This window comes from Quercus robur, chromosome 7, assembly GCF_932294415.1.
Source record: "Quercus robur chromosome 7, dhQueRobu3.1, whole genome shotgun sequence".
Lineage (NCBI taxonomy): Eukaryota > Viridiplantae > Streptophyta > Magnoliopsida > Fagales > Fagaceae > Quercus > Quercus robur.
In genome coordinates this window covers 40,712,167-40,738,959 of record NC_065540.1, presented here as the reverse complement: position 1 = coordinate 40,738,959, position 26,793 = coordinate 40,712,167, and the positions used below count along the sequence as shown (strand labels likewise).

General features: G+C 36.4%; 1 protein-coding gene across 4 annotated transcripts in view; it reads left to right on the top strand.

The window, feature by feature from the left end:
* Positions 1–26,793, top strand: part of LOC126693440 (kinesin-like protein KIN-7O) — a 29,490-nt gene that overhangs the window by 2,000 nt on the left and 697 nt on the right. Inside the window, exons 6-32 of one of the 4 annotated variants that reach the window (XM_050389396.1) lie at positions 27–94; positions 172–246; positions 363–508; positions 585–687; positions 2,233–2,313; positions 2,496–2,564; positions 2,672–2,731; positions 2,806–2,967; positions 4,886–4,942; positions 7,405–7,653; positions 7,725–7,790; positions 7,974–8,159; positions 8,236–8,340; positions 9,391–9,477; positions 9,608–9,757; positions 14,963–15,079; positions 15,169–15,255; positions 15,332–15,535; positions 15,626–15,814; positions 16,422–16,628; positions 16,765–16,854; positions 16,959–17,099; positions 22,937–23,058; positions 25,117–25,195; positions 25,295–25,459; positions 25,605–25,724; positions 25,805–25,876. In XM_050389396.1, the coding sequence (XP_050245353.1) occupies positions 27–94; positions 172–246; positions 363–508; positions 585–687; positions 2,233–2,313; positions 2,496–2,564; positions 2,672–2,731; positions 2,806–2,967; positions 4,886–4,942; positions 7,405–7,653; positions 7,725–7,790; positions 7,974–8,159; positions 8,236–8,340; positions 9,391–9,477; positions 9,608–9,757; positions 14,963–15,079; positions 15,169–15,255; positions 15,332–15,535; positions 15,626–15,814; positions 16,422–16,628; positions 16,765–16,854; positions 16,959–17,099; positions 22,937–23,058; positions 25,117–25,195; positions 25,295–25,459; positions 25,605–25,724; positions 25,805–25,876 (3,257 nt within the window). The remainder of the gene's footprint in view (positions 1–26; positions 95–171; positions 247–362; positions 509–584; positions 688–2,232; positions 2,314–2,495; positions 2,565–2,671; positions 2,732–2,805; positions 2,968–4,885; positions 4,943–7,404; positions 7,654–7,724; positions 7,791–7,973; positions 8,160–8,235; positions 8,341–9,390; positions 9,478–9,607; positions 9,758–14,962; positions 15,080–15,168; positions 15,256–15,331; positions 15,536–15,625; positions 15,815–16,421; positions 16,629–16,764; positions 16,855–16,958; positions 17,100–22,936; positions 23,059–25,116; positions 25,196–25,294; positions 25,460–25,604; positions 25,725–25,804; positions 25,877–26,793) is intronic. The other 3 variants (XM_050389397.1, XM_050389398.1, XM_050389399.1) reach the window with 3 other exon arrangements.

Here is a 26,793-nt window from a genome sequence, read left to right as displayed (position 1 = left end):
CTTATGTTTTTTGCCTTTAATTTCAGCTCATCGGCATATTGGAGAGACAAACATGAATTTGTACAGTAGTCGGTCTCACACTATCTTTCGCATGGTATAGTTATTCATCTTTCCAATCTTATTAGTTATCTGGTTATATATGTTCATCTACCATATCACTCTATCGAATAGATAATAGAGAGTCGGGATAAAAACGAAGATGAAGATATCAACAATTCTTGTGATGCTGTTCGCGTATCAGTTTTGGTATGTGATTGATAAACCTACTATTCAGTTTTGGGGTCATCTTCCTCATTGTGTTTGCATTTGGAATTATGGATGCTATATTCATATGCATTCTGAATGTGTATATTTGTTTCCAGAATTTGGTAGATCTTGCTGGTTCAGAACGTGCTGCAAAAACTGGAGCAGAAGGTGTTCGCCTTAGGGAGGGTTCCCACATCAATAAAAGCTTGATGACCCTAGGAACTGTCATTAAAAAATTGAGTGAAGGTGTTGAAAGTCAAGGGTAAGTTCTATGATTGCTAAAGAATGTTACCTCTTTCTATTTTTTTGTAATTGACTATAGCTAATATTTATTGCAGGGGTCATGTTCCCTATCGAGATAGCAAGCTTACACGCATTCTACAACCTGCATTAGGTGGAAATTCAAATACAGCTATCATATGCAATATCACACTTGCACAGGTCTATTTGTGTAGCCAATTTATTAAGCTTTGCTACTCCTTTTAGAAGTAATTTACTATGTTGCTCTGATATAAATTTCAAGTGATATAACATTTCTTTAGGGTTCCAACATCATTTTAAAGAATCAGCATGTAGGTTTCAACTTTTCAAAAAAATTATCATGCATTTAGGCTTGCACATGTGTGTATTGTCAATTGTGTTAAATGTGCTTGTTGTTGAGAACCACCTTTCTTTAGGACTAATCAGTCTCTTAAATTTTTTGTTACCTATCAAAAAAAGAAAAAAAAAAAAACTTGTTGCTATTAAATCTTGCCATTTCTGTTTACAAATCTAGTTGTTGGGGTTTATATATTGTAACTTTTCGTGGAGTTGTTAATGAAAAATAAAATTAATTGTAAGCTAATGATTTTTGTATGTGGATAGACATAGGTATATTCTTGGTGTTAGTTATTATAAAGCCATTGATTATAGAAACAACCTTATCAAATTAATGTTAATATGAAAGTATTTTGAGGATATCAAATTTGTTGATACTCGCTATAACACATCATATTTGGAAAAATCTGTTGTTCATCCTAGGTATTGTGATATATCAAAAGTTGATAGACAATCAAAAACACTAGCGTTGTGTTTTCATATGCAACTAGTGAGTTCTGTGTCTGTTTTTTATTTTCCAACGGATTTAGTTTTGTCTTTTCTGGTTTAGCCTATGCAGTTATGACAGCATTTCTAATATTGATTTAGATAATTTTTTTTTAACAATTCATAGTTACAATGGGGGAGGGGGGATTTGAACCTTGGTCATATTTGTTGGAAACATTAGGAGGTGCCAATTAAGTTACAAGGCTTTTGGCTTTTTAGAAAAAATAATAGTAAAGTGTGTTGTAGGAAATCTTGATATTATTTGTCATTGTTTGTTCCGTGTTGTACGTAAATAAAAAACTCTGTACTTCCATTTGACCTTGGTGGGCTTGCATGGTCAAAGTTAATATGAAAATAAATAATTCTGTGTTGTCTAATGAGACTTGATAAAACCTGGGTTATTGCTGTGGCAAAAGCACGTGTAAATTTTTTTTGAACAGGTATTCTGGTCATGAGCTGTTTGTACCAATTCGTTTATGTTGTATTGTAGAAATTTGGTGTAAGAGAGACATACACGGAAGGGTGAAAAATTTGGGAATCCATCATGAAAGTAATGTACTGTAGTGGACTATATTTGTTTTGGATTCAAGTAATACTTTTGTGGAATGTTCATCCACTTGCTAGACAAACTTCCCAAGTTTTTCTTGAAAAATTTTCCACTTATTTGAACAAGTTCATGTACAATTCATTTGCACAAAGTTCTCAGAGAAGGAATTTAATTTATGACAACGTCAAATTCTTCAATTAGTGACGAGGGGGGAGATCGAGGCCGTTTCAGCACTGCACCATATGGACATAGGAAAATTACCACTATTCAAATGCTTTATTTACTTCTATTTTTGTTTATATGTTTTTGGATGTCCTACCTGTCTAGATTGCTTAATACTATTTGTTTCATGGCAGATTCATGCAGATGAGACTAAAAGCACTCTCCAATTTGCAAGCAGAGCTTTACGTGTTACAAACTGTGCTCGTGTGAATGAGGTTTTGCTCTAATTTAGCTTGCATATCCAGCAAGATCTCTTTCATTTGCATTCTTTCTTGCAGTATTTTAGATTCCATAATATTGACTTCCTTTTGTCATTGTCATTGTGTCTGGTTCTTTGCATGTCAAATCTTGTATTCTGTTATCTTGTATTTCAACACAGTTTGCTATTTCATTCCAGATTTTAACTGATGCTGCTTTGTTAAAACGTCAAAAGAAAGAGATTGAGGAACTTCGAGCCAAACTACAGGTTTGTCTAATTGTTATAATAGGTTTTGTTATTTTATGGAATCAATTGAGACATGTTTCAAGAAATGTTGGCCCGTTTTGACATTTCCTCCCTCCACGCCTTTTCAGGATTCTCATTCAGAGCATTGGGAAGAGGAGATCCTCAATCTACGAAACACACTGCTACAGGTTTGAAGATGTCTATTTGATGATTTATTTTAGCAGATGAGTTTGTATCTATTCTAAAAGATGTGAATTGACAGACTGAACTGGAAAGGGAACGTATAGCTTTGGAACTGGAGGAGGAAAAGAAGGCCCAGGCAGAATGGGAGAAGAGAGTGCAAGAGCAAGCTAAGAAAATTGAAAACTTAAGCTCAATGGTTTTGTATTCAACTAGGGATGAGAATCGTGACCATAATAAAAAGGTTTGTACTATGCTTGTGTATCATGTTTTTACTAGTAGTAGTATGTGTGTTAGCATCTCAGGTGCCAGTGAATGCCCCCTTTGGTTTACCTTTTTCAAATCATCTTTGTCAATCAATTACTTTCTTGCAGCCGAATGAACATGTGTTGCTTGCTGGCCCTTTGGCAACTATTCATGCTTTAAATCTGTGATGTTATATATTTTGCTAAGTTTTAATCTTCCCATGTGGCCATGGGCCTGTGGCAACTATTCATGCTTTAAACTAGTGACTTTATACATTTTTTAAAATATTTCCAAGTCTTCCATTCGCTTTAACAAAAGAAAACTAGACCCATGTGTCGATTTTTCTTTTCTCCTGTTGTATTATTAACTCCGCCCGTGTATGTTCTTAATGTCATGTATTTTGTTTTATAGCCAGTCCCAAGTGAAAAATGAGGAGGGTTGTGATGGGTTGATGGTTAGCATAATATTTAGTCACCCTATTATTAATGGATCCACTATGAAAATACATGAGGCTTTGGAGCTTGATTTCAGCTGAGCTTTGAGAAATTTGAATGTGCCTCAATTTGTCCCATAATACTGAGGGTCTCTATCTATAGGAGTCCTGAGGAGGTTTGAAACACGTGATTGACTCTCATTGGTGACACGTGTCATAATTTAAATGGAGGGACTTCATGTCTTGTTCTCCAAGGAACACATGACATTTTTTGATTGGCCAAAGTGTCTTAATTTAAATCAACACATGGTAGTATTTAATTAGACTACTTACGTCATTTAAATACAAATATTAGCATGTGTCGACATGTGATTGACTTTTGAACATTATTTGTTATTTTTATTTAGAAAAACTTGAAATATTTCCATTAGTCTTTGATTAATGATAGTGGAATCTACTAAGTAGTACTTGACACTTTGTAATTGGCCGTTTGAACATATTGCATGAATTTAATGGCATGACATGGCAATTTGTAATTGGTCAGAAAATTTTCCTCTCTACAGTAGGCTCACGTGTCACGTCTAATAGCCATCATCCACATATTCTGCATTATCAAAAATTAAGATTTTTGTTATAGAAAGCTCAATCCCATTTAGATTTTCTCTACAAATGGTTCCATGTGTCATTTTTCTCAAGAACTTTCATTTTTTCCCCTCTATTTTAAGTTGGATTGAGAAAGATACTTTGTGCATTATGATGCTAAGAATCTAATAGTAGAATTAAAATGCTCTGTTCTCCCAGCATGTAAGAACAACAATATTAGATGGTCTCTGAGTATTTGTTTACTCAATGAACACGTATTATTGGTTAAAGATGACCTTGTTCAAGAATTTAAAGCTTGGGCTTCACTTAAATGTCTTCATTGCTCAATTTTATTATCTACTTAAGAGATGTTTAGACATAATCTATATATAAGATCTAAGATTCTGGCTTTGGCTCACTGCATATACTCTAGGCAATACAAATTTGGAAGAATTGATTGTATGATTTCACTTGTAGTGACCCAAAGAAGATTATATGAATAAGTATTCATCACTGCTCCATTTGTGTATTGAAATGTCCTACCGCAAATATCCATCACACCAACTGCTTGTGGAAAATTAAACATATTTGGATGATTGTATTAATGCTATTTTTCACATGGTTATGGATCATCTAGTTGCAGCATATCAATGAACTTCATGGGGCTATTTTGAACACATGTTTCTGTGGAATTAAAACCATGATGACCTTTAAAGAAGAGGGGTTGAATGTTCATTGATTTATTGACTACTGTTGTTGACAGAATTGTAACAATAGCCATCTCTTGTCAATGCTCAACTGCATTTTGTGCTCTCTTTGAGCTATGATGTTTCACCGTGTTAATTTCCTTCCCTTCTTCAATCTCTCTGATTCTTGATAAACTTTCCTGTTGCTTCTGCAGGGGAAGAGGCGGGACACATGGTGCCCTGGCAAGCTTCCACAAGAGGTTTTTAGAGAGGTGCTTTTTTTGTCTTGATATAATTGTATCTGATTGGGCAACATGATTCATGAATTGTAAATTTTTTTTCTTTTTCTTTTCTAAATTAATCAGCATTATAGACAAAGTACACACATACACACGCACATATATATAACAGCAAAAATGAGTTTTGTGGTATCTCTCATCTCTATTATTTTTAATGCAACCTTACTGGGCACTAAGGAGATTTTTTTTTTGGAATAATTGTTTGTAAGTATTTAGTATGTTGGGCAATGTAGGGAGTGCTTTGAAAGGTTATAATATGAAGTTCTTGAGGTGGTTTGAGACTGTATAACAATCCTATGATAAATTGGTAATTCTTTTCTCTAAATTTTAGAAATTTTGTGTGTGGAACAAGTAGAAAGTTGATATGACATTAGAAGAGTTACTTTGGGCTATATATGAAGTGCCTAGATAGGTGAAATTCTTGGGGTGATTCAGTGTGTACAGGATTTAATGATGGAAGATTTATTTATTTATTTTTCTCTTCTCTTTTCTCTATATTTCTCTGTTTCTGTTCACAAGAAAAAATTGATATGACACAAAAGGACTATGTTGGATTATGTGAGAGTGCCTTCATTGGTCATAATATGAAATTCTTAAGGCAATATGAATTGTTTTTCTTTGTTGAGTAAATGATTATGGTGAAATGCTATGGAGAAAGATGCCCTTTGGAGAATGTTTTGAAGTGTAAGTATGGTGTGACTTTGGGGGAGGGGGGTGGAGTTTGAAAGAAAGGAGAGGAGGGTTCAGCGTTTGTCTGTGGAAGTATATTCACTTGGGGTGGAACCGCTTTGCCAGCTATGACTTTTTCAGTTGGTCATGGTACTAATGTTTGCTCTTGGTTGGATTTGTGGTGTGGGGGATATTCTAAAGGATGCCTTTCTTGACCTGTATGGTATTTCTTGAGACAAAGGGGCTACTCTGGCAGACCATTTGTGTTGGAGGGATGGTTCCATGCTATGGGATGTTATTTTCATGTGACCTATACATGATTGGGAGATGGATGTATTGACCACATTCTTGGATCTCATCTATTCAACAAAAATTAGGAGGAATGTTGTGGATAAGATTTTTTGGCAACATACAAAGAGTGGATTATTTGAGTTAAAGCCTTTTTATAGAAATCTCTATACAGGGGAAGGAGTGTTTTTCCCTAGAAGAGTATTTGGAAGGTTAAAGTCCCACTTAAGGTAGCATTCTTTTTATGGACTGTTGCATTGGGGTAGATTCTCACAATTGATAATCTTTGCTGATGAAAGGTAGTTTTGGTATAGTGGTGCTACATGTGGAAGAAGGTTAGGGAGATGCCTGATCATTTGTTACTCCATTGCAAGTATGCTAGTGAATTGTGGTCTCTTGTGTTTTGTTTATTCAGGGTGCAATGAGTTATGCCTCAAAGAGTCCTTAATGTGTTGGCATGCTGAGGTTTGCTAAACAGGGTAATGGTGTTGTTTGGAATCAATACCTTTGTCTTATGTGGAGTGTTTGGAGGGAGCACAACTGTAGAGCTTTTAAAGGTTTTGAGAGGACTACAATGGAGTTGAAAATGATCCTAGTTGTTCATTTTCTTGATGCTGGTATTTTCTAATTACATGTCCTCTGTGATGGAAGGCATTCCCCCCCCCCCCCCCCCCAACCCCCCCCTTTTTTTCTTCTTTTAATAAAGTTTTATTACTTACAAAAAAGAAAGGTTAAAAATCTGCAATTTTATCCTTGAGAAATATAATAAGGCAACAATTTCATCCTTCCATCTATTTTCCATTAAATTTATTCTAGGTCATCTCTGCTTTTTAATGTGCCACATCGGCACCCCATTGGTCATGTATGCAATTCCTTCAAACGGTAGATTGGAATGGTAGGATGAAATTACAACTTTTTATATTGAAGGCATGAAAGTCAAACTCAGGCCAAATTTCAGGGACAAAAAGTATGTTTTGGCCTTAACAAAAAGGAGCATTTTGAGTGTTGATTCAAGCTGATGGCAGTAAGCATAGGGTTGGAAATGATGCTAGTTGGCAAAGAAAGAATGCAGAAGTTAAAACTTCAATTCTGATGCAGGAGAACCTAGGTTCTAATTGCCCCCTTGCCACTTGTAAGCAAAAAAAAGAAAAAGAAAAGGTTACATAGACTTGTGTTTGGGTGTTAGGTGTGGGTATGTATCCAAGTGTTCAATCAAATCCCACCCTTTTAGAGCATCTGACAGCGATAATTTTGCCTTGTCATGCTGGGTTAGATTAACATTAGCATGGCATTGTGAAGGGTTTGGGTAAACAGATGCTACTTATCTTACATAACTCAGGATGCATGTAAAAATTTTTATAGACTGCTCTGAAAATATCTTATTGATGTTTTCCTTGACATTTGTACTGTTATAAGAACTTTGGATTTTTAACTCAATATGTCAAAAATGAAGCTGATACTTTTTTGCTGCACTCTAGGAATCTTTCACTGTCCAATCAAATGCTTCTGGAGTAAAACCTATGAAACCTAAGCGTGATATGGGACCACTTCTTCCTTTTGAGGAACTGGTGAAGGAAATTGATGTTGCTTTGGATGACTCTTGCAAACAAGATGAAGATGTTAGAAGTAATGATTTGGAAGACTGCTTTCTCCCTGCTCCTTCAGTTCTATTACATGTAACAAGTAGGAGAAAAGTTCCACTCCCCAAGAAGAAAAGCTTACCCTTGGTTTGTAACATACCTTTTCCTTTCCATTTTCTTGTACTGGATAGGAAACCTAATCTCTGTACTTCTTGCAGGTGGAAAATGAATTAGTTGAAATGCAGGCAGATTATGAGGATCTGCTTTTAAAATTTGAAACTCAGGTTATTGTGTTTTATGTTGATTCTTTTTTCTTTTTATTGATAATAATTTAATTAAAAAAAAAACCAATTAAAAGGGTCTGCATCCCATTTATACATGGATCGTGATGCATCTGTTCTTTTAGATATTACATACTGTGATTCTTCTATTTATATTTATAATACTTTTTTTTTTTTGGGTTGCAGAGAACTATGAGTGAGATACAAATAGATTGCTTAACTAGAAAGCTTGCTGAGGCTGATTTGTTTTGGGGTGAGAAATCCAATGATTATTCCCTGTATTATGCCAATAAAGGTACCATTAATGGGGACAAAAATGATAGTCTAAGGGAGTCAGAGGCTATTCTTGTGATCAAGCGGCTCCAAGAGCAGGTTTATTCTATTTTTTTGATTACATTCTGTATTCCTGTTCCAGTTAATATTCTTTTCTAAATTGTCTCTCTCACAGATTAAAATGTTGGAAATGGAGAGGTCTTCAAGCCAGCAAAATCTAGATAGTATTGTTGAACTGGCAACAGAACAAAACATATCTGCCAGGAATAAGTTTGAAGAGGTATTTGTTGATTTAATCATGCACAACCTTGGAGTGTGATCTAAGCCTGTAGTATATGCTTTAATTAATTTTTACTAAACTCTTCTAGGCAGTAGGAAATCCAATCTGTTACATTGGTAAACTGCACTGGAAAAGAAAAAAGAAACCAAACTCCATATGAATTTTAATTTAATACATTCAGCTACATATAACTTCAGGATTTGTCAAAAATATTTAAAAATAATTATAATAATAATAATTACTGTCTGATGTGTTAATTTTCCAATTTGTTTGTTACAAATGTTGAAGTCAACATTCAAGGCTAGCTTTTATGGTAATATTACTATTATTCACTTGGGGGGAGGGGATATGGGTTTAGGAAGCTGAAAGGATGGATTGGATATGTTGCTGACTTCAATTGGAATGGATATTAGAGTTTTCTTGAAATAATTTTCACTCTTTTTATTGTATTAAAAATCTAGGTTTTTGGTGCAGTATTAAGTAGAAGATTTTGTTAAAAATCACATAAAAGGGGGCTTGATCCTAGTGAGAAGGAAGAATACAAGAGAAACACAAAATCTTAAAACAAGAAGAAAAAGGAAAAAAAAAAGTAACTCTTTAAGTTTTAAGGGCTTCAAGAAATCAAGCAAAGTTGAGAAAGAGATGCCTCTAGCCTCAACCATTCAATAGTAGAGCCATCTTGGATAGGAGTTTCATATTCATCACTGAAATTTCATAACCATTAAAGGTCAGAGCATTCTTCTATACCTAGAAGCCAGGCACAAAGGAATTGCATATGCATGCAATTAATTATTAGTGGTATATATGTGTCAACTCTGGAGTTAAATTTAAGAAGTAAGACTAAGGCTTGGTTGTTGTTGTTGTAGTATATGTGTATCCTCTGGAGTTGCATGTTGTTAAGTAATCTTTGTGTGTGTGTATGCATGCACGTGTGCATGCATATGCATGAATCTGTTTCTTTTCAGGTTGTTGTTTTAGTCTTTTTCATTTTTTCTTTCTTTCTGTCACATATGGCTTTTTAACTGGTAAATATTATATAATTTTTCTTAGCTCTATGAAGAGCTTCTATATGCACAAGAGGAAGCTAGGATGGCTCAAGAGCAACTTACTTCCAATGAATCTGAGAGAATAACTGATGTATGTATTTCTGTTTCTCACTTAGCTCTTACAAATTTCTTGTTTTGGTAAATTCTGTATCTTGTATCTGTCATATACAAAATTTCTTTTGCCTAAGCCTATGAAACTGATCTGTAGCATCTTCATTTAGGGTGGGAATTCTGACTTTGTTATCAAGCTTTCAGTGGAAGTCCAAGAATTAATGTCAGAAGTCCAAAACTCAAAAAAAGTAGTTGAGAGCGTCTCTTCACTTGTGGATGAGGTTTCTAAGAGTTTTTCTTCTCTATTTGATGTGTTCCATGTGAGTACTCTTAACATCCCATGAGGACTTTATCTAAATTCAATTACTATTGCATAAATTATTTCAGTTGTTGTTTACTGTGAAAGTGTTTTAGGGTTTGATAAGTCAACCCTAACACATAAAATATTATTTATATATAAAGTACATGATATTACTGTTTTGCCCCTATTACTCATAACACTCCCCCTAAAGCTAGAGAGTATATATCATACAATCCTAGCTTGTTACATAATAAACCCAAACGAGTCTTACATAAAGCTTTAGTAAACATATCAGCAATTTGGACTCTTGTAGAAACATATGGAGTAGCAATTACACCATCTTCTACTTTCTCCTGAGTAATATGACAATCTACTTCAATATGCTTGGTTCGCTCATGGAACACAGGATTGGAGGCAATGTAAATTGCTGCTTGATTATCACAATGCATAGTCATAGGCAGCTTCACAACAAATCTTAATTCCTCAAGTAAGTGCTTAATCCACATAAGCTCACATGATGTGTGTGCCATGGCTCTATACTCAGCCTCTGCACTAGACCTGGCAACAACAGTTTGTTTCTTACTTTTCCAAGTAATTAGATTTCCTCCCAGAAAAGTGCAATACCCAGTAGTGGATTTTCTATCTGATGGTGATCCAGCCCAATCAGCATCAGTGTAGGCTTCTACCCATAGGTGACCATTAGCTTTATACAAAAGACCACAGCCTGGATGTGCTTTAAGATACCTCACAATTCGAATAACTGCCTCCCAATGTGGAAGGCGAGGATCTTTCATAAACTGGCTCAAAACACTAACTGCAAATGATATATCTGGGTGAGTAATTGTGAGATAATTTAGTTTACCAACCAAATGACGATATCTCTCAGGATTAGATAACAGCTCCGCCTGATCTTCATACAATTTGACATTAGGATCCATAGGAGTCTCCACTGGTTTAGACCCTAACAAGCCAGTTTCTTCCAAAATATCCAACACATACTTCCTCTGTGATAAACTGATGCCTTCTTTAGATCGTGCTACCTCATTACCCAAGAAATAACGAAGTTTACCCAGATCCTTAGTTCGAAAGGAGTTTTGAAGGTATCTTTTCAAATCATCAATACCCTGCTTGTCATCTCCAGTTATTATAATATCATCAACATATACTATCAACAAAATCTTTCCTCTATCAGAGGTATGAGAAAACACAGAGTGATCAGAATGGCAACGTCGCAATCCAAACTTTAACACTACTTCACTGAATTTACCAAATCAAGCTCTGGGAGATTGTTTAAGACCATAGATGGCCTTATGCAACCTACACACTTTTCTAGACTCACCCTGAGCAACAAACCTAGGTGGTTGCTCCATATACACCTCTTCCTTCAAATCGCCATTCAAGAATGTATTTTTAACATCTAACTAAAATAATGGCCAACCCAAATTAGCAACCAAGGAGATCAAAATCCGAACAGAAGAAATTTTAGCAACAAGTGAGAATGTCTCGGCATAGTCAACACTGTATGTTTGGGTATAACCTTTGGCAACCAAGCGAGCCTTCAAACACTCAATAGAACCATCAAGCAAATACTTCACAGTATACAACCAACGACAACCAACAATAGTTTTCCCTGGAGGACGAGTAACTAAAGACCAAGTAGCATTTTCAGACAGGGCAGACATTTCTGCCTCCATAGCAGATTTCCAACCCGAGATGGACATAGCCTCCTGGACAGACTTAGGAACAATAGTAGAATTCAAGGATGTGGTAAAGGCATAAAGAGATGGAGACAAGTGACCATAAGAGACAAACTGAGAGATAGGGTGAGAGGTACAAGAACGCTTACCTTTGCGCAAAGCAATTGGAAGAGAGGCAGGATCAGGAGTTGGATCACTAGGCGGGGTAGAGGTCTCTGTTGGAGGTTTCTACAGGCGACAATATACCTGGAGTGGTTTTTGAGGAGATTCAATAGGAGACACAGGTGGTAGGAGAGGAAGACAAGGAGGAGAACTATCACTAGCAACCGAAGGAGAGAAATAGGACTGAGATTCATCAAATGTGACATCAGCAATAATGAAACGACGCCGAAGAGTAGGTGAGTAACATCGGTATCCTTTCTGAATACGAGAATACCCAAGAAAAACACATTTAATGGATCTAGGATCAAGTTTGTCACTCCCTGGACCTAAGATATGAACATAGCACACACAACCAAAGATCTTAGGAGGTAGATGAAACAAAGGTGCATTAGGAGAGAGCATGGAGTCTAAGATCAGTTGTAGTTTGGTTTTCTTACCAACTGCTAAACTTATTTGGGAACAAGCCAAGGAACTTTACTCTGGTGTTAACAATTTGAAGCGGATTTATGGAGAGAGCACAGTATAAGGGATCTGACCACCTAGAACAGTGGAAGGCATACGATTAATTAGGTGACAGGCAGTGAGAACAGCATCACTCCAATATGATTTGGGAACATGCATATGAAACTTTAAGGCACGAGTGACCTCTAACAAATGACGCATTTTGCGTTCAGCAATACCATTTTGTTGTGGAGTATGGGGGCATGAAGATTGGTGAATTATACCATGATCATCAAAAAATTGAGACAAAGATGTATGAAAATATTCACGAGCATTGTCAGACCGAAAAATACGAAGCGAAGCATTAAACTGAGTCTTTATTTCCATATAAAATGATTTGAAATTTGAGTACAATTCAGACCGTTCTTTCATAAGATAAAGATAGGTGATTCTAGAATAATCATCAACAAAAATGACAAAATATTTAAATCCCAACAATGAGGGAGTGTTTATTGGACCCCAAATATCAGAATGAATTAAATGAAAAGGACTACTAACACGACTCTCACGCCTAGGGGCAAAAGGCACCCTATGGTGTTTACCCAATTGACATGCTTCACATTGTAAAGACTCAATTTGACGACATGATGGAACTAATGACTTCAAATTCTTGAGAGATGGATGACCAATGCGACAATGATGTTGAAGAGGCGAGATAGACAAATGAGAAGCCACTAAACGGGAAGAACCACATTGATCCAAGTAATAAAGTCCACCGGCTTCATGCCCTCCACCAATAATCTTCCTCGTCTTGAGATCCTGAAAGATACAATGAGTGGATAAAAAAATGGCAGTACAATTCAAAATTTTAGTAAGCTTACTAATTGACAAAAGGTTAAAAGGAAAATCAGGAATATACAAGACAGAAGAGAGAGAAAGATTAGGACTAAGATTGGCAGTGCCCAAACCAGAAACTGTAGTGGCTGAGCCATTTGCCAATGTAACATTGGGAAGGCTACTAGATTGCTCAAGGTCAGAGAGTAAACTTTAGGTACCTGTCATATGATCAGTAGCACCTGAGTCAATGACCCAAGGGTCTGAGTGGTAAGACAAGTAGCGGAAGTACCTTGTTGAGCCAAAGTAGCAGTAGAATTAGACCCAACAAAGTTGGAATGCAGAGACAAGAGGTGATTGTACTCTTCCTCAGGAATAGAGACTACTCTAGATGTCGGTGGAAGTAGCTGTGAAGGTGGTTCTTGAATTTGAAAACTAGCTTGGTTAGCTGAGGGTTTAACATACAACTCCCAGCAAAAGTCTACTGTATGATTCTCACCATGACAATAAGTGCACTTACGAAGACCACGTCCTTTACCACGACCCCCTTGGTCACGACCCCCACGACCTCGGCCCTCACGACCTCGACCTCCACGACCACCTCTATTACTCCCCATATAAGTGGTAAAGGCAGATTTATCACCAGAAGGTAATGCATCAGTATTGGAGGAAGAGAAAGGGTCAATACTCGAATCAGATAATGTGGCCTGTCGAAGTCTACCAAAAACTTCACTCAATGAAGGGAGGTTTGGACTAGCTAAGATTTGTGATTTTATTGGATTCAAAGTTTTAGGCAATCCAGAGAGGAAGCGAGCAACATGCATAGAATCTCGTTATTTCTTCATAATTTTAACATCAGAGGAGATAGGTTGATAAATATTGAGTTCTTCACATACACCCTTAAACTTGTTATAATAGTTTTCTAAAGACATATCACCCAAACTCAAGGAGAAATAATTTTGATGAAGATCATAAATCCGCTTCAAATTGTTAACACCAGAGTAAAGTTCCTTGGCTTGTTCCCAAACAAGTTTAGCAGTTGGTAAGAAAACCAAACTACAACTGATCTTAGATTTCATGCTATTCCACAAACAACTCCTAATTTGTGCATCTTCGGCTCTCCAATCAGCAAATTTAGGGTCTGTAGGTACATGAGGTTTCTTAATCACGTAATCAAACTTCTTTCTATCAAGAAGAAATACTTTAACTGCCTGTGCCCACTGAGCATAATTACTACCATTTAGATGAATGGAAGTAATTGATAACATATCAGGAGATAAGAAATAATTAGGGGGTTGAGCACTGTCTTTGGACTCCATAATAGCAATCTGAAGAACAAACTAACACTAAAGAAATAAGTTAGACTGAATTAAAACAAACTCCAACCAGCAACCAATGTACTTCAACAAATCAGCCACGTCAACAGTAACTTATCTATCAACGAATCAACACCAAACTATTCCAAAAAAAAAACAAGGCAGCAACAAATCCATACCAACACCAAAAAAAAAAAAAATTGCCCAATCCACCACTAAACATCAACCTAAGGCTGCCTGAACAGATACGCAGAGAACGTATTGAAGAATAGAAGAAAATCAGACCATGGTTGAAACCCTTAACTGAAAAAGCTCCGGCGGCAGCGCTAGGGTGCAGGAGTAGCAGCGCGAGGACCGGCGAGTAAGCTAGGATGGTTGCCGGAGGAGGGCGAGTAAAACCTTGCCTCTCTCGCGATCAGGCGACGTTGATTTGGTGTCGCGAGACCGGAGAGAGGGTCACTGGCGCTGGACAACTCCTTCAGCCACTAAATCGAGATCGTCGAAGTCTCTATTAGGGTTGTCGGAGCTAGCGAGTTGGGATATGGTTGCCGGTGACAACAATATCGGTGGGTGGTGGTTGGAGGGTTAACGGCAGCGGCGGCTTGGTGGCTCTGATACCATGTTGTTTACTGTGGAAGTGTTTTAGGGTTTGATAAGTCAACCCTAACACATAAAATATTATTTATATATAAAGTACGTGATATTACTGTTTTGCCCCTATTACTCATAACATCAGTATTTTGTTAGTTGCAATCAGTCATTTTCCTTTTTGAGCAGGATTTCAGGACTCTGATTACCCAGAGTTCTCAGCAACAAAATTTGATTGTCAGTAACTATGAGAAGTTAACTTGTCGCATGAGGGAGAGAGTTACCGAACTTGAGAATGAGAAGGTACTGTTATTTGTATAATTTGGTACATGAGATTATGAAATTACTTACATTATCCTGATAGTTTCCTGTGCATTAATATTTGGGTTCAGATTCTTTTGTTCAATCAATCTGTTGATATCCAGAACCAGATACAAGAACTAAGAGTAGATACTCAACATTCAGAAAATTCCTTAAAAGTAAGTTTTGTTGGATTTATTGTATGTTTTGTTTCAACGTGCAATATACTTATTGCTAAGTGGCATTTTTGTGCAGGAACTTTTGGAACAACAGGATTTGGAAAAGTTGGAATATCTTTCACTAATTCAAACTCTTGAAAAAGAGATATCGAGTTTATCATCTTGTTCCTTGGCTAAGGAAAAGGACAATCTGAGAAAAGATCTTGAGAAAACAAAGGCAAAGCTGAAAGAGACTGATTTCAAGCTTAAGAATGCCATCCAGGAGAAAACCAAACTTGAGGTCTCATACTATATTCCTTGATTTCTTTATGTGACAATTAAACTTTAATTTAGATCATCATCTTTTACTAACTTATCTGCACATTTGTAGGGTGAGAAAGCATCTGCCGAACGAGAGTTAAAACGGTTGCTTGGTCAGAACTCTCAACTAGAGCGTGATATAAGCAAGCGTGAGTCACTTGCATGTAGAAGGCGTGATTCAATTGTTGATAGGAACTCAAAGGTGTTTGACTCAAAAAGGGCAAAGGGTCTGGCTGTTCCTTCTGAACAGACATTGCAGGTGATGAAGTTGGACTTAATAATGCATTGTACATATGAAATAATAGTTGTATTCAGCTTGAGTTTTATTGCTGTAGAAGATTATCTAACTTTCTTCTCATTTAGTTTGTGCTAGAATGAAGGGGTTCTTTTGTGTTAGTTAATCAGAGCTTCATGATGTGACTTGAAGCAAATCAATATTTTTGTCCTCCAATGTGAACATTCAACTTAAAACAGGTTTTCATACTTTAGGCACCAGGACAGATCCACTGTTAACTATATACATCTTCAAATATACTTTTTTTTTTTAAAAAAAAAAGGAAAAATATCTATTGACTATTTGTAGAAATATTATCCATAAAAATTATACAGAAGCTACATTGTGCACTTTGCACACATGACATATAGGTTTTTCCTTTATTTGGACATGACTCACATGAGTCTCCAAATTGGTTCTCCCAAAAATTTTGTATGAATGTTTGAGTTATTCCCATTCTTTAAAAGTGATCCTAATCTACTCAAATGGTTGTTTTTATGTTCACACCCCTTTTTTTTCATTTTCAGGTCTGTGCTCTTGCTATGTCATGCTGCATATTGTAATAATTAATTTTTCTTTTTCTGGTGTTCAGGAAGAAAACAAAAAACTGGAAGTCCTCTTATTTGAATATGAGACAGCTGTTGCTTCTTTGGGAGAGGAATTGGATGCTGCAAACAGGGAAAAAGATGTGGTTATATTTAGAAATGAAGGTATAACTTCAAAATTAGAAGCCCTGTCAGAAGAGTTGAACACATCGAACAAGGAACTGCAAGTGTTTCAGGAAGAGGTCTCAGCTCTTGTAAGCTTCTGCATCTCTCCTTACATCTCCCAGGTTTTAGGAATTTATTTTAGCGATGTTGATTGTGACTAACAGTGATTTTCTTCTTTCCCTCGCTCTCTCTCTCAAATTTGGCATCTTACTCTTCTCTCTTCAGAGACAATGTTTGGAAGAATCTAAATCCAACGAGCAAAAGATGGAAACCTCTGTCAAAAAGTTGGTACAAGAAAAGGAAGAGCTGGCAATGGTAGCTTAAATTTGGGTTAAGAGTATTATCTATATGATATGTAATTGTAATTTTGTTTTTGTTGGTACGAAATTGGTCAGTGGATTGTATCTTGGAATTTGCAGCAACTATCTGATTCCCTTTTGGAAATGGAGGAGGAAAGGGCAATATGGTCTGCTAAGGAGAAAGCTTCCATTGAAGCCATAGGAGAGAAAGCAAAGTCGTACAATGTGGAGATTATGATGTTATCAAAAGAAATGGCACAGGTACGATTCATATTCCACCTGTTAACAGCTTGCCTTCATGTCTTTGCAAGGTTATGATTTTGTTGTTGTTATTATTATAGTTCATGAGTTTATGGCACACTTTGTAGCCTTAAAATTTTTCCTGAGTGCATTATCTTTGCTGCAAGTCATCATTGCTAATTTCCAGCTTTGCATGCAACTTGTTAGACACTATGATACTTGCCAAAAAAGTGTTATACCCTTAAGTTCAAAAGCCTTTGCTGTTAGAAAGCGGCCGAACAATATATATAAAGTTCACACACAAAATTTGATACCCTTCTTGGGCAGGCTTGCCAATAACATTGAACCAAATGCAGGCCTCGCACATATAGAAAGAAAAGTGGAAAAAGCACTAGAAACGAAACTGAAACAACATAATGGTGGGGGTCACGAAGACGTGAACCAAGGACCTCATAGACAACCATACTTTGACACCATGTTAGATGCATGGGTCCCAAAAGCTTGAGCTATTAGGAACTCTTAACACCTACCCTCACAGGTAAGCCCACTCAATATCACTGGCCATGTGTGGGCCCTCTACATGTATAACTGAAATTGAAACAAACACCAAAACAGAAACTGAAACACATGGGGTTCCTAGGATTCCAACCCTAGACCTATCAGTCAAACCAGCCTTATTACCATGTTAGTCACAATTAGTTTCAAAAGCTTAACTTACTACGAAGTGACCCTACAATGTAAATGAAGTTCAAAATATGAAAACTTTAATGGTGTGTTTTTGGAGATAATTTTTTTTTTTTTTTAAAGTAATAGAATTTATTGAAGACAAAAAGGACTGCTCTATGTTCACGATGATGAACATAAAGCACCTTGTAAAAAATACAAGCAAATTAAGAAGAAGATCTACGAGAGAGTTGGAAATAAAAAAAGAAGTTCAGTTGGAAAAACCCCATGCCTGAGACCAATCAAACAAAGTATGGAGCTGCAAAGACTTCAATTGATCAATAAGTCTCATAACCTCCTCAAATGTACAACTTTTTCGCTCCTTCCACACTAACCACATCACCCATGCCGGCACCAAGTTCCAAACATTCGAGGAATGTTTACCAAACTAATTGTGTCAACCAAAAAGAAGGGGTGCTACTTTGTCTGGCAACACCCTTTGAATGCCAAAAATTATAAACACTTCACACCATAAATCATAAGCAATCTCACAATGGATCAAAATATGATTTACCGTTTCTCCACTATTGCACACACACACCAACTAACTAGCAGTAAGTCCCTCTTGATGAGGTCATCAATTATGAGAATCTTTCCCCACACAGCTGACCACAAAAAAAAAAAAAACACCCTCTTGGCGACCTATGTGCCAAATACTCTTCCACGGGAATGAATGAGAATTGGTTCCACGGATGGCATTATAAAGATAGCGAATATCAAAATTGTCACTCCTATTCAACCTCCAAGACAACTTATCACCCCCCACCCCACTTGGCAATTTTGGGTAAATATAATAAAAAATTGAGTACGCTGCCTCCATCTTACAATAATGTCTATTAGAATAATAGTTAAATGATTAAATTCATGTGTTGGGCCATACTTATTAAGGGGGAGTATGGGCTCACTGACGTAGGACAACCAGAACAAAATTGACAGAACGGAAAAATAAAGGATATGATCTAGGAGTCAGCACCTAGGCCTTACTTGGAGTCAGCACCAAGCAGGAAAACCACTAGGAGTCAGCACCTAGGGTAGACCTGGAGTCAGCACCAGACCAAAGAAAGACCAAACGACCATTGTTTTCATTCATCAAAATATCAACTATCTTCTCAAGGAGTACAATAGGTTGCTTATAAAGGATTACTAAACCCTAATTCTAATTGGCTAGGAAACCCTAATTGCCTTATTACAAAAATACCCTTGCTGGCCAGGAAATCCTAATTGTCTTATTACAAAAATAACCTTACTTCTAAATTAAAATACTAAAAGCTCAATAAACTACTAGGACCTAAAACATAAAAATACAATTGACTTGCCGACATAAATAATATTAAATAATAATTCTCTTTCATCTCCCGCATCATTCTCCTCTGGTTGGAGAAAACTCGACCTCGAGTTTTAAAGCATTGAAGGATTAGGATGCTGACAAACAACACTTTCTTCAAGTTTGAAATCACCTTAGGGAGCATAGGGAAAAGAAAAACCTTGAATTCCACCGCATCAAACTCATTTGGAATAATAAAATCAATGTGTGGAATCAGTATAATATTTTCTTGAACCTTATGAGCCATAGGAAGCACTTTGGTTTCAACCTCTTCAACTTCACCAAGATGTAGATCTTCAAGGACTGTGGAGGGTTGATCAGAAGCACATTCAAAAACTTCAACTTTCACATCATGTTCACCATCTAACATAATACTCTCTTTAGGCGCCATCTTTTCATCTTGCTGTTCTTCAATAGATTCATTTCCTTGCACGCTTGTTAAAGCAACACTTGTCGAGGCATGTACGTCTATGTCAACGTTAGGCTTTGGTTTTGCTGGAGGATTCTCCACGACCAAGATATCACCATCAATGTTCTCTTCTATGGGGGTAGCAATAAGCTCATTATGATCAATTATCCTTGGTTTCCCAATTGACTCGGGTTGAGTCTTCATTTGCTTCATCTGAGCAATCCTATCTTGAATCTCTTTCATGAGCTTTACAGTTAATTCCGTTACTTTCCTGGTAGATAATTCCTTGGTAGATTGTTCAAAAGTGCGCTGAGGACATGATATGGGATGAGGATGAGGAGTCATCGCATTTGCTTCAACTTGAAAAGTACCACACTGAGATTGGGGCAGATACTTAGCTCGATATGGGTAGATTGTTCAAAAGTGCGCTGAGGACATGATATGGGATGAGGATGAGGAGTCATCGCATTTGCTTCAACTTGAAAAGTACCACACTGAGATTGGGGCAGATACTTAGCTCGATAGTATGGTGACAAATACTCATCACAAAGCTTTTCTTTCATATCTTCCCACACAGTAATGGCAGGTTTATAATCCATATAGCGGAAATGTTCAAGATTCTCCCAAAACCTTTGTGCTTTACCTATTAACTTCGACTTGGCATACCTAACCTTTATGTTATCTGCAAAATTTGCTTGCTCAAAGAATCGCTCCATCCCATTCATCCAGTTGACAAAATCTCGTGGATAAGTTTCATAACCATCAAAACAAGGTGCTTCTAATATTTCCATGATTCTCTAAAATAGTGTGTCAAACAATAGTTTGGAGTTGGAACAAGAACCTGGGCTGCTGTGATGTTCTCTGGACAGGCAGTGCTGGAATTGGCCTTGGACTGGTCTGTCACGGGCCTGGACTCTGCTTGGTCTTTTTTTTTTTTTTTTTTGCAAAATAATAAAATACACTGTTGGACTTAAGGAACTACAGACTTAAAGAAAGCAAACAATAGACTTGAAAAGAACGCAAACTACAGGACATACTTTTTTAAAAAAAAAGGAAACCATAGAAACTAAAAGAGACAACATTCTCTAAACTAAAAAGAGGCTCGGTGATGGACGCGGTGCTAGGGATCAACGGCTGTAGCGGCGCGAAGACAGGGAAGACAGCGGCGGCTTGAATCGTAGAGGAGTGGCGGTGCGATGTCTTGGGTCTTGGCATGGGTGGTGGTCGACGTCCTTAGCGGCGGTAGTTGAAGGTGAAGATGGTGTCGGCGGCGGCGGCTGATGGGTTGGCGGCGGCTAAGTGCTGGTCTGTGGGTTTCGGCAGTTGGTGGGTCAATCTCAACGGTGGTGAGTTGAGGTTGCCGATGGGTCTTGACGTGGTTTTTTTTCTCTTTGTGGTTGCATGGGATTTGGAAACTTGATTGTGGGTTCTGGACTAGAGGTTTCTGGTTGGCTTCAAAATCTGGTTTTTTTTTTTTTTGGGTGATATTTTCTGGCTCTTTCGTGCGATGATGCTTCAACAGATCGGTGTTTGCTCTGATATCAAAACTGACGCAGGACAACCAGAACAAAATTGAAAGAACGGAAAAATAAAGGATATGACCTAGGAGTCAGCACCTAGGTCTTATTTAGAGTCAGTACCAAGCGGGAAAACCACTAGGAGTCAGCACCTAGGGTAGACCTGGAATCAACACCAGACCAAAGAAAGACCAAACGGCCATTGTTTTCATTCATCAAAATATCAACTATCTCCTCAAGGAGTACAATAGGTTTCTTATAAAGGATTACTAAACCCTAATTCTAATTGGCTAGGAAACCCTAATTGCCTTATTATAAAAATACCCTTGCTGGCTAGGAAATCCTAATTGCCTTATTACAAAAATAACCTTATTTCTAAATTAAAATACTAAAAGCCCAATAAACTACTAGGACCGAAAACATAAAAATACAATTGACTTGCCAACATAAATAATATTAAATAATAATTCTCTTTCATCTCCCGCATCACTCACATGTGAGGGGGGTTGTTAGAGTAATGGTTAAATGATTAAATTTACCATTTCATAACAGTTGAAGCTTTTGGGACAAGTGGTAATGTATAAGTTTCAATACAAAAAACAAAATTACAATAATAGTTCTCTATTTAAGATAGAATACCAAAAGGGAGACGTCATTTTTTTAGTTTTTCTCATGTCATATGGAATATGTCCAGTGTGAGCTCACCATGCTGATCCATTTTATGATGTTGAATTGTTCTGATGTTTTTTTTTTTTTTTTTTTTTTTTGGGTGACCAAAGAATATCCTCTTTGGGAAGAGGTGATAGCACTGTTTGTTGATATTTATTAAAATCATGTTGTTTAATTTAAAATACCTACCACAAATTTTATGGCATGAGAATTTAAAAGCCTTTCCAGCATGTAATTGGTGGTTTCTCAAATCTTTGGAAACCCAAAGCAATGAGAGGTCTTGTTCCATCTTTACATCCAGTATTTAAGCTATTTATTAAGGTATCTCTTTTTAAGTTTCTCTTATGGTTGGCGCTCGTATAAGGTCCTTGGCTTCTACTTGCATTGCCAATTATTTTTATTCAGTGTCGTATTTATCATCCTAGCATCCTTGAATAAGCATGAATTTAGATAGCTGAACAATGCTTTTTCAGAACAATAAGTGGTATAACAACATGTTCATGGGATAAGGAGATCTAGCAACACAAAATGTCCAAGCTTAGAATTAAGTGATCTTGTTATTTCAGATTTAAGTTATTCTACAATTTTAGTATAGATGTATTTTAACTTGTAATGCTGGACAGGGTTAGGAAAAATAGAGATGAAGGGAAAAGAAGGTAAAACAAGACAAATCCTAAGGTTCACCACCTAGAATTTGCCTAAAAACCTTAGGTGTCACCAACTAAGGGTGCTTGGAATCACCTCCAAACAAAGAGAGGCATTCTCCATATAAAATATCTTATTCAAATTGTGCTGCCTTCATGACTACAAGAGCTACTATTTTATTTGTGGAAAGTTAATCATGCCACAATTAAATTTGACAAAATCTTTAAAATGTTAAATACTAAATTCAAAAAGAAATGAAAACTATTTTTGAATTCAAAATAAAATTTAAAATAATTTTGGTGCTCCTTGCATCAACTTGTTTCTTCTTTTTATCTAAATGCATCATTCTCCCTCCTCCCCCCTCTTTTGTTCTATCATGAAAGGCCTTTCTTCACCATGCCTATATATATGTTTTAACTAATTCTATACATTCTAAATAAAGTATATACAATGAAATTGTTATTTATAAATTATAAATTTTAAAATGCGGCAGTGTGTTGTGTTATTATTCATCTAAAATGTTTGAATTGCACAAATCTTGTGGCCTTCTTCGCATGGTGGTACTTATAAGGATTGTGCATCTGTTAATTGTAAGGTGAGGGATGAATTGGAGTCCTGTAGAGAAGAATGCAGGATTCTTAGGGAAAGATTGATTTCTTCTGAGGAAAATGCAGAATGGGAGATGAAATGCAGGTTTGTTTCTGTGTTTTTCTTTTGTTTAGCCTTGTTATTTTTGTTATAGATAATTTGGTCTTTGTTATATTTGCTCTGCTGGCTGTAATATAGTTTCCTTGATTGGAGCATAGAAATAACCGGGCTGTTTCTGAGGAGTATAATAATCCTTTGTAAGTAAAAGATGGCAGCGTGTGGCAAAAATCAAACTCTTTCCTATCTGGCTCAAACCTGCAGAGAGTGGCCCTATTTTTCACTTGGTTTAAAACCTCAGCCGCATACAGTGAAGTACTTGTGCCATTACTGGCTAACATTATGACATCTGTTGAGAGAAGCCTTTCTTTGATGCTTGAGGATCTTTAATTCCTTAACTGCCCAACTTAAGAATAAAAATGTTGACAGTATGTTGTTACCTTTACATTGTTAGAATGGTATCACTTTGAGGCAGAAATTTATTTTTTGCAATGAAATAATATTAATTTATTTAGTGTCTCAATACAAAACATTCAATCTTTATATAGATTTTTAAAACAGAAAGTGGAAAGTAAACTGATGTAGACAAAGAAAGCAAATGCAAGAGAATTAATGTGGTTCGACTAAACGTCCTACGTCCACTATAGAAAGCCCCAAATAACTACATCTTTACTAATACGAATTGTATGTTACAATGAACCTAATATATGGTATGGTATGGTATATATAAGAATAAATTAAGCTTAGTATGGTAGCCCTAAAATGAAGGTAGCTCATGGTATTACAAAACCAAGATAGCCCAGGGTATTCTGTAAAGTCATGGTCTATGTATTTATGGTATTCTATAGCACACTATAAAGTTCCAATACTAGTTAAGGCTTAAGATTTGTTAGGCTGGTGTTGTAAGAACCATCCCTTCTCAACCCGATACCCTCACTATCCTCAAGTGTGCTATACATTCACAAATAAGGGCGACAGAGCAGGATAATTGAGATGATTTTTGAGCTTGATGCTCTCCCCCCCTCCTTTCTCTGAAAAATATACTTTTGTTGATATTTATGAAAACGGTGGAACATAGTCACATGGGCTGATGGTGTAGCTGGTGTTCCACCTTTGCACCGCATGATTTTCAGATCTGGGGTAGATATTCAACTAATAATATATGCATATAATGGGTTGAAATGGACCATTATATTCAATCCATTATATATGAAGGTTATAAGGATAGTGTTTTCCATATTTCTGTCCCTCAATTATCTCAACTTGTCCACAAAATAAAAGATGCTTAATAGCAGTGCGGTGATAGTCAACATGATCTATTGTCCTCGCTTTCAGTTGCCTAGAGGCCTTTCTATGTTATGCAAATGATTTACTTTTAACTGAGTTGTTTGTCATCCCATATTAAAATGCTATCTAGAGGGATAGAGAATTGGATGGATAGTGGTGAATGTTGAGTATGATAGGAGAATTTTCTTTTGTTAAATTACTGATTGTTCCAAAAGTTTGAGCTATTAGGATATGGTAAGTTTAATTACATATTTTTAACATTCTCCCTCACGTGTGGGCTCAAACTCTCTCTAATAGGTGAGGTTCAATACGTGGGATTTTAAATGGGAGGTAGAGTGGAGGAGCCAAGGATTGCACTCAGGACCTCTTGCTCTGATACCATGTTAAATTACCAATTGCCCCAAAAACCTAAGCTATTGGGAATTTAATCATTTAATCACATATTTCAACATTTTTTTATTCCTTAAACATTTCCAAAAGCTGGGGTTTTCTTTCCTTGGAGATGGTTTGATACTGTTTGCCTAGATCTTTTCTTCATTTGGGAATATGAATATGAATCTGAATTTGTTATTAATTATTTTGTGATACCTGAGGCTGAGAAAGGTTATGTTATGGTTATCAATTTTCATTTTGAGGGATAGCCATGGTCCTTTGCCTGCAACCTCCTTGAACTCTTTGTTGAGGAGTTTCGTCAATGCTTCTGTTTTCGGACAAAGACATAATGCATCTTTTCTTTTCTTTTTTCATTTGGGTTTTGACATCAGTGTTATCACTGTCTCAATAAACAAACCATTATCTTTCTGTTTGATGTTGTTGCAGCATGGAGAAGTCTTTGGAGATTGATCAGCTGAAAAATGGCCTTAAATTAGCTAAAATCGAGTGCATACAATCTCAAGAAGTCAGTTCTTTTGCTTTATCCTCTGTTTTATATATATGGTTGTAATGCTGCTTCACTTTAACTGGCTGGTACTCAGCTAATTTGTTTTTTGTGCTTCAGATGTTGAAGTCAGATTCAGAGATTCTCTCTTTGGAGTATAATTGTGTTCAAGAGGATGTGCAAATGCTTAAGAACGAACTTAGTTGTGTCAATAAAGAACGAGAATATTTATTGATTCGAATTAAAGAGTTGGAAGCAATATCAGAACTTTCAAATGACTTCCAGGTTTCATCCAAATGCATTATTTTCTTAAAAAAATTATGTTTAAAAGGAACAGAAAACAATTATCCCTTGCAACTGAAAAACTAGTATCAGTTTTTGAAAACCTGTAGCATATTTGTTTGATTGATAAATGTATTTTCCTTGGCAGAATCTTAAAGACCAACTTCATATTATGACAGAGGAAAGGGATAGATTGATGACTCAGATTGAAGAGCAGCAGAGCCATGTTGTTGAAATGGAATGTCCGAAAAAGAATTGCAATGACATGGTAGGTTGTTCAAAAGTTCTCTTCTTATTTGTTGTCCAACTTGTCTGAGAATGATCTTATATTATTATGGGTATAACCAGTTATCTGACGCAAATGTTCAAGTGGAGGAACTGACTGGGAGAATTTCCAGCATGGAAGTCAAGATGCACAATGTAAGTGTCTGCATGCCTGAGATTCTTAGGTACAATTATGACCTTTTATGTCCTTAAGAATGAGGTAGTCCATTTTCAATATCTTCCTTGTACGTACCCTGAAGGATAAGAAAGGACTTTTGGCCCAGTGGTAACTACAATCACTAATGAGCAGAAAAGATTTTACTTGTGTATCCAATCTAATACGCAATATGCTGAACCAATTTGCTTGGCTGCTAGCGTTTCATCAGAAATATAAACAAAGATGGCCATAAGCCAGTGAATTAGTTCCAACAAAGCAGGGTTGTGGGAGGGCTAATCTGGATAAGATTCTGATCTTTAGCTTTTTTTTTTTTAGATCACTCTAAAAAATTGAACTTGAGCGCCTGCAATTTATACCATTTCACCAAACAGTGGCCTGTAGCTTTTCATGATATATAATAATGGAGTTCTAAAAAAATATTAAGGATCATGCACACTGGAAAATTGTTATGTATGAGATCTAGTAAAGAAATTGGTAGATCTCTTATTTGTTGTCGTGCTTATGCTCTTGCATTGAAGGACCAACTAAAATGGCATCATTTTCCTGTAAAATTTTCTTCAATATGATTTGAATCTTATATTCTTATCTAAAAGTGTTAATCATGTTGAGAGCTGTCATTTTATCAATTTATCCACTGACAGCAGGCCTAGCATGTTAGGTTTAAGATGACCACGGAGCATTGTGTCTCCACAATTTCAGAATTCAAATACATTTTACATTTTAAAGCTTATTGCCAAATGGGGCTTTCAAAAATTTTAGGAAGCTCATTTGGAACAAAAGCACTCTTGGAAGTCACATTTTACCCCAGCACCCCTATATATGTTTGTTTAAGGATTAAAGTGTAAAATTGTCAGGAATTATCTTTGTTTGTAAAGCACAATCCTGGAGCTGTACC